The sequence below is a fragment of the Calidris pugnax genome, unplaced genomic scaffold (assembly GCF_001431845.1).
Source record: "Calidris pugnax isolate Ruff unplaced genomic scaffold, ASM143184v1 scaffold504, whole genome shotgun sequence".
In the NCBI taxonomy this organism is placed as follows: domain Eukaryota; kingdom Metazoa; phylum Chordata; class Aves; order Charadriiformes; family Scolopacidae; genus Calidris; species Calidris pugnax.
Genome location: NW_015091212.1, coordinates 43,188 through 51,666, shown reverse-complemented (window position 1 = coordinate 51,666; position 8,479 = coordinate 43,188). Strand labels below are relative to the sequence as shown.

Here is an 8,479-nt window from a genome sequence, read left to right as displayed (position 1 = left end):
GCTAAAAAAAAACCCCCAAAAAACTAAAAAAAAATCCAAAAAAATTTTTTGGGGGGAAAAAGGAAGAAAAAGGCTAAAAAGAAGAGAAAAAACCCAGAAAAAGGGGGGGTGGAACGATGTGTTTTCGCTCCGTCGCTTGAAAGAACCATCTCGGGAAGGGGGGGAAAAAAAAAAGCCCCGATCCCGGTTTTTCTCACCCAAAAAACTGGTTAAAAAATAAATTATATTTGCGCCGATTTTTTTTTTTGGGGTGAGGAAAGGGCAAAAAATGGGTTTTTTGGCTCAAAACTCGTCGTGTCGCACCAGGGCCTCCCCGAAGTCGGTGGCCTGGCTGCCCACAAACAGGTCGTACTTCTCCACGATCTCCTCCCGGCTCAACTTCCCGTCCTGTGGGTAGACCCAAATTCCCGTTATTTCACCCCGTTTTTTCCTTCCGATCCCCAAAACCTCCACCCACCAAGGGAATTAATTAGCGCTTAACGAAGACCTTGTTTTGGTCGGATTCATAGACGAGGTGTCGGGCCTCGGCCTCGGCGTGGTCGTAATCCGACGGGAGGATCCAATCTTTGGTTTCTTCTTTGTCCATTTTTCCGTCTCGGTTTTTGTCCCGAAATTCCACAAATTGTTCCCGTTCCGTTTTCACCCACTCGGGCTCGTCCGCGTCACCGTCGTGGCTGTACATGTCACCTGGAGAGAAGGAGGAGGAGGATGGAGACACGGGATGAGCCTTGGATCGTTCCCAAAGGGAATGTTCCTCATGAGGTTCCTCCATCCCATGGGAGCAACCAGAAACCCCAACATCATCTTCCAAGGCCAGAACTTCCAAAGGTTGGACCATGATGATCCTCAAGGATCATTCCATGATTTTAGACCCATCTCACTCTTTCCAGAGTCCCAGATAAGCCCCAGGTCATTCCTAAAGGGAATGTTCCTCCCAAGGTTCCTCCATCCCACAGGAGCAACCAGAAACCCCAAGATCATCTTCCAAGGCCAGAACTTCCAAAGGTTGGACCATGATGATCCCAAAGGTCCCATCCCACCTCATATTCCATGATTTTAGACCCATCTCCCCCTTTTCTGAGCCCCAGATCATTCCCAGAGTTCCTCCATCCCATGGGAGCAACCAGAAACCCCAAGATCCTCTTCCAAGGCCAGAACTTCCAAAAGGTTGGACCACAAGATGATCCTCAGGTTCCCATCCCACCTCCCATTCCATGATTTTAGACCCATCTCCCCCTTTTCTGAGCCCTGGGTCATTCCTGAAGTTCCTCCATCCCACAAGAGCACCCATGAACTTCCAAGATCATCTTCCAAGGCCAGAACTTCCAAAGGTTGGACCATGATGATCCTCAAGGATCATTCCATTATTTTAGACCCATCTCTCTCTTTCCAGACTCCCAGATGAGCCCCAGGTCATTCCCAAAGGGAATGTTCCTCCCAGGGTTCCTCCATCCCACAGGAGCAACCATGAACTTCCAAGATCATCTTCCAAGGCCAGAACTTCCAAAAGGTTGGACCATGATGATCCTCAAGATCCCATCCCACCTCCCATTCCATGATTTTAGACCCATCTCCCCCTTTTCTGAGCCCCAGATCATTCCCAGAGTTCCTCCATCCCATGGGAGCAACCAGAAACCCCAAGATCCTCTTCCAAGGCCAGAACTTCCAAAAGGTTGGACCACAAGATGATCCTCAGGTTCCCATCCCACCTCCCATTCCATGATTTTAGACCCATCTCCCCCTTTTCTGAGCCCTGGGTCATTCCTGAAGTTCCTCCATCCCACAAGAGCACCCATGAACTTCCAAGATCATCTTCCAAGGCCAGAACTTCCAAAGGTTGGACCATGATGATCCTCAAGGATCATTCCATTATTTTAGACCCATCTCTCTCTTTCCAGACTCCCAGATGAGCCCCAGGTCATTCCCAAAGGGAATGTTCCTCCCAGGGTTCCTCCATCCCACAGGAGCAACCATGAACTTCCAAGATCATCTTCCAAGGCCAGAACTTCCAAAAGGTTGGACCACAAGATGATCCTCAAGGTCCCATCCCACCTCATATTCCATGATTTTAGACCCATCTCCCCCTTTTCTGAGCCCCAGATCATTCCCAGAGTTCCTCCATCCCATGGGAGCAACCAGAAACCCCAAGATCCTCTTCCAAGGCCAGAACTTCCAAAAGGTTGGACCACAAGATGATCCTCAAGGTCCCATCCCACCTCCCATTCCATGATTTTAGATCCATCTCTCCTTTTCCAGAGTCCCAGATGAGCCCCAGGTCATTCCCAAAGGGAATGTTCCTCCCGAGGTTCCTCCACCCCACAGGAGCAACCAGAAACCCCAAGATCATCTTCCAAGGCCAGAACTTCCAAAAGGTTGGACCACAAGATGATCCTCAAGGTCCCATCCCACCTCCCACTCCATGATTTTAGACTCATCTCTCTCTTTCCAGAGTCCCAGATGAGCCCCAGGTCATTCCCAAAGGGAATGTTCCTCATGAGGTTCCTCCACCCCACAGGAGCAACCAGAAACCCCAAGATCATCTTCCAAGGCCAGAACTTCCAAAGGTTGGACCATGATGATCCGCAAGGATCAGTCCATGATTTTAGACCCATCTCTCTCTTTCCAGACTCCCAGATGAGCCCCAGGTCATTCCCAAAGGGAATGTTCCTCCCGAGGTTCCTCCACCCCACAGGAGCAACCAGAAACCCCAAGATCATCTTCCAATGCCAGAATTCCAAAAGTTGGACCGTGATGATCCTCAAAGTCCCATCCCACCTCCCATTCCATGATTTTAGACCTATCTCCCCCTTTTCTGAGCCCCAGATCATTCCTGAAGTTCCTCCATCCCACAGGAGGAACCAGAAACCCCAAGATCATCTTCCAAGGCCAGAACTTCCAAAAGGTTGGACCATAAGATGATCCTCAAGGTCCCATCCCACCTCCCATTCCATGATTTTAGACCCATCTCTCTCTTTTCAGAGTCCCAGATGAGCCCCAGGTCATTCCCAAAGGGAATGTTCCTCCCGAGGTTCCTCCATCCCACGGGAGCAACCAGAAACCCCAAGATCATCTTCCAAGGCCAGAACTTCCAAAGGTTGGACCGTGATGATCCTCAAGATCCCATCCCACCTCATATTCCATGATTTTAGACCCATCTCCCCCTTTTCTGAGCCCCACATCATTCCCAAAGTTCCTCCATCCCACGGGAGCAACCAGAAACCCCAAGATCATCTTCCAAGGCCAGAACTTCCAAAGGTTGGACCACAAGATGATCCTCAAGGTCCCATCCCACCTCCCACTCCATGATTTTAGACCCATCTCGCTCTTTTCAGAGTCCCAGATGAGCCCCAGGTCATTCCCAAAGGGAATGTTCCTCCCAAGGTTCCTCCATGCCATGGGAACAACCATGAACTTCAAGATCATCTTCCAAGGCCAGAACTTCCAAAAGGTTGGACCATGATGATCCCAAAAAGTTCCAGGGGACATGGAGGGGACACGGTGGCAGAGACAAGAGTTGGCATCTCACCTATGTACTCCTCCAGGTCAATGAAGCCATCCCCGTTCTTATCAATGTCCTCCATGGTCTCCTGCAAGGAGAAGACAGCGGTTGGCCAGGCTCAGAGCAATGTCCCCCCATGGGGACACCTTTCCCAGCCCCAGAAGTACCCAGATGTCACCTCCACCCAAAAAAACCCCCCATAAAGCCATGTTTTGATGCTCCACGACCCATCTCCTCCACCCTGAGCCACCTGATCTGCTGGAGGACATCCCCCTTCTGGCAGAGAGGTCTCTCCCAGGGATGGTCCATCTGGATTTCCAACCTTCTCCACCCATTTCTTGGCCATGAAGACCACGTTTGATGGGAGGCCACCAGCCTGGCAGCAGGACCCACCTGCACGACGATGTCCTTCATGTAATCGTATTCTTCAGGGTGGAGGAAAGCGGTGAACTCTTCCTTGGTGGCCGTCAAGTCCCCATCCTTGTCGGCCATCTTGAAGCGTCGTTCATCTCGCACCATCATTTGTTTATAATTAAATCCATCATCAGGGTCTGGGTCATCTGGGCAGGAGAAGAGAAGAAAAGAGGGAGCCACCCCACATTAGCTTGGGCGAAGTGGACATGTCCCATGGTCATCAGCAACCCAACATCAAGCTCAACCCAACATCAAGCTCAACAACCCAACCCAACCCAACCTCAATCTCCTCAACCCAACCTCAACCTCAACCACCTATCATCAACCTCTACAACCCCAACCCAACCTCAATCTCAGCTCAACAACCCAACATCAACTTCCACAACTCAACTTCAATCTCAACACAACCCAACCTCGACCTCCTCAATCCCACCCAACCTCCTCCACCCAACCCTGACCTCCTCAATGCAACCCCAGCCTTGACCTCCTCAACAACCTAATCTTGACCTCCTCAACCCAGCCCGACCTCCTCAACCTCAACCTCCTGAATTCAACCCAACAACCCAACCTAGACCTCCTGAACCCTACCTCAACCTCCTCCACCCAACCTCAACCTTGAACCTCCTCAACAACCCAACCTCTACCTCCTCAACTTTGAATTCCTCAACCCAACACAACCTTGACAAAACCCAAACCTCCTCAACCCAACCTTGACCTCCTCAACCCAACACAACCTTGATCTCCTGAACAACCCAACCTCGACCTCAACCTCCTCAAGCCAAACCAACCTTGACCTCCTCAATCCAACCTCAACTGCCTCAACACGACCTCGACCTCCTCAACCTAATGCAACCTCAACACAACCTTGACCTCCTCAACCCAACCTCCACCTTGACCTCCTCAACCCAACCTCGACCTCCTCAGCCCAATGAAACCTCAACACAACCTCCATCTCCTCAACCCAATCTCCTCAATCCAACACAACCTCCACCTTGACCTCCTCCACCTGACCTCGACCTCCTCAACCCAATGCAACCTCGACACAACCTCAATCTCCTCAACCCAATCTCCTCAACCCAACACAACCTCCACCTTGACCTCCTCAACCCCAATGCAACCTCAACACAACCTCCACCTCCTCAACTCAATCTCCTCAACCCAATGCAACCTCAACACAACCTCAATCTCCTCAACCCAACCTCTTTAACCCAACACAACCTCGACCTCCTCAAACCAATGCAACCTCAACACAACCTCAATCTCCTCAACCCAACCTCCTCAACCCAACACAACCTCGACCTCCTCAAACCAATGCAACCTCAACACAACCTCAATCTCCTCAACCCAACCTCCTCAACCCAACACAACCTCGACCTCCTCAAACCAATGCAACCTCAACACAACCTCAATCTCCTCAACCCAACCTCCTTAACCCAACACAACCTCCACCTTGACCTCCTCAACACAACACAACCTCGACCTCCCCAACCCAATGCAACCTCAACACAACCTCCACCTTGACCTCCTCAACCAAACACAACCTCGACCTCCTCACCCCGACCTTGACCTCCCCACGCTTTGCCACAGCAGCCTGAATTTTAGCCACTGGCAGCCACCGCGTCTCTCCTGCACCTCCTCTGCCAGGAGGAAGAGGAGGAGGAGGAGGAGCTGCCAGGAGTCGCGGGACACCCCCGTTCCCAGGGAAGACATCCCCAGGAGACAAGGAACAGGCGTGTGTGTGTGAGGGGGGCGGGGGGGGGATGGTGTGTGGTTTTTTTCTGGCCGGTGGCTCAGCCCCAAGCTATTTTGGGAGGAGAATGTGAAAGGGGATATCGCTCCCCGCTGCCGGGGGGACGGGCTTCAAAAGCCAACGCGACATCATCATCATCATCACCACCACCACCATCATCCCCCCCTCCCCGACACTGGGCACACGTCGGGGGGGGGGGGCCCCTCCTCGATAGAGCTCCGGGGACAACGCCGGTGGCTTTGTCCCCGTCACCCGGGAGAGAAGAAAACCAGGGATGGAGGGAGGGAGGGAGGGAGGGAGAGAAGCCAAATCCTTACGGGGTTAAATTCATCCCGAGCCAAGTCCCGGGGCTAAAAAAAGGCTCCTTCCCTCCCTCCCTCCCCCCCCCTTCTCTGTTTACATCCAGGACAAAAGGCAGAGGATTAACCAAAAGGTTCGGATTAACGAGAAGGTTTTCATGTAAGTCACCTCTGGGAGAGACAATTAAACCCCAAACGATCCATTTTACCCCCAAATTTCACCGACAAAAGCCTCTCTGGGAGAGACAATTAAACCCCAAACGATACATTTTACCCCCAAATTTCGCTGACAAAAGCCTCGGGATCATGTGTCACCTCCAGCGGGAGGAGCCCCCCCAGGAATTAAAAAGCAATTTGGTTTAATCGAGGTGATTCCGCCAATTAAACCCTCTATGAAACCCCCCAAATTAAAAAGGGGGGGTTTAATGAGCTTTAATCAAACCAATTAGAAAAAAAAAAAGGCTGAAACCCCCCCAAAAAATCCACCTGGGAGGGATTGAGGGGACAAAACTCGGGAGCTGGGGGAGGGAAAAACCCCACATTCAAATTTTTAACCCAATACGAGCAGAAAAACGAGCGTTTTCCAGGTTGGGGACCCACCCGGAACATCAAAAACGACCCCAAAAAATTATTATTATTATTATTATTTTTAAGGCCGTTTTAAAGGGAATTTTGTTTTAAGGTGGAGCTTATTTATCACTTTTTTATTTTTTTTCCCAATCTTGAATATTCTTTTTACGATTTAAAATTCTTATTTCTCTTTAATATTCGGCAGGATTTTGGAAAAGGAACTTCAGCCTTTTTTTTTTTTTTTAAAAAAAACAAACCAAAAGGAAATCCAGCGTTTTAAGGCCAAAAAAAATGAACTTTTTTTTAATTAATTGAGCAGAGGGTGGTGCCCGGGGAGGGATGTTCTTCCCCCCCTGGAAGGGATCATCCAGCTCCTTGGCCCCACGTCAAAACCTCTCCCTGGATGGAGGTTGGGGGGGGGACACACAATTCCAGAGGCTTTTCCAGAGGCTGGAGAAGGGAGGGAAGAGCCGGGTGGAGGAAGGGGAGGAAGAAAATTTGGGGGAAAAAAAAGAAAAGCCATTTTTGCCAAAAAAAAAAAGGAGGGTGGGATATTCCCGACGTTCCCTAAGGATAAAAGGAGGAGGAATAGGGAGAGAAGAGGATGAAGGCTCCGGGATGGGGAGGTCTTTATGCCCCCTTTCCTCCAAATTAGGCTTGAAATTAATTTCATTAATTTTTTTTTTCTCATTAAGGTGGTTTTTTCTAACTCATTAAGGTGTTTTTTTGAATTATTCAACACCCACAGGTGATAAATTAAAAAAATCCTCTTCCCGGAACCTCTTTTCCCCCCCAACGGAGGCGGGATTTGAAGGGCATCTCCTTAATTAATAAAGCGGATCTCGCTAATTAATTAAGGGGGAAGCTCAGCGAGACTTAATGAGGTTTTGGGGGGGATGATTCCACTCCCCCCCCAGGGCTTCCAAGCTTCCCAAAGAAGCTGGGAATGAGCCAGGGAGGGGAGAGCCCGGAGCCTCCAGCCCCGGCGCCGGGGCGAGGATTTTGACTATTTTTGGAAATAATTAATAAATTAAACCCGCTTTTATTTCATGCTTCGGAGCCGTAGCTCATCCTCCTCCTCCTCCTCCTCCTCCTCCTCCTCCTCAGCGTTCCAGGAGGTGGGAAGAAACCAGCAAAAAAAAGGACTTTTTTCCAACCTCTTCGCCCCCCAAAAAAGCTGCTGCTTCTTCCTCCTCCTCGGGATTCCCCCCCCCCACCAAAAAAAAGCCCAAATTGGGGAAAAATCTCAAAATGAGAAGGGAAAAAGACCCAAAACCAACACACACACACACACACACAGACCTCACACCACCCCCAAAGAGTTTTAATCACATTAAGGGTCACGATTGAGCTCGGAGCTGATTTGCATAACGAAGCGCATCAATAAAGCAAAATTCCCAAACTTCAACTTTGGGGGGGGGGTTTCCCTTTTTGGGTTTTTTTTTTCCCTTTTTTGGTGGATTTTCCCCTTTTAGCGTTTATTTCCCCCTTTTTTAGTGGTTTTTCCCCCTCTTCTGTGGTTTTTCCCCCTCTTTTGGTGTTTCTTTTCCCCTTTTTTTGCTAGTTTTTCTCCCTTATTTTTTTATTTTATTTCTTTTGCCCCCTTGTCTTGTTTTTTTTCCCCCTTTTGGTTCACCCCCCCTTTTTTGGGGTTGTTTTTTTGGCGTTTTTTCCCTTTTTGGTGGCTTTTCTCCCCTTTTTGGTGGTCTTTTTTCCCTTTTTTGGTCATCTTTTTCCCCTAATTGGGTGGGTTTCTTTTCCTTTTTCTTTCCCTTTTTCCCCCTTTTTTGGTGGTTTTTTCCCCTTTTTTGCTGGTTTTCCCCCCTTCCTTGCTTTTTTTTCCCCTTTTTGGGTGTGTCATCCCCCATCCCCCCCGCCCTAGAGTTTCTTCCCCTCTTTTTTGGTGGTTTTTCCCCATTTTCAGTGGGTTCGTCCCCTTGTGGGTTT

General features: G+C 49.7%; 1 protein-coding gene across 4 annotated transcripts in view; it reads right to left on the bottom strand.

The window, feature by feature from the left end:
• Positions 1–248: 248 nt before the first annotated feature.
• The window catches only part of CALU (calumenin), a 28,887-nt gene continuing 20,656 nt past the window's right edge, over positions 249–8,479 (bottom strand). For all 4 annotated transcript variants that reach the window (XM_014959809.1, XM_014959810.1, XM_014959808.1 and 1 more), the window contains 4 exons: positions 3,893–4,059; positions 3,527–3,587; positions 488–687; positions 249–387 (listed from right to left, as the gene is read on the bottom strand). In XM_014959809.1, coding sequence (XP_014815295.1) covers positions 283–387; positions 488–687; positions 3,527–3,587; positions 3,893–4,059 — 533 coding nt within the window. In that variant the 3' untranslated portion in view covers positions 249–282. The remainder of the gene's footprint in view (positions 388–487; positions 688–3,526; positions 3,588–3,892; positions 4,060–8,479) is intronic.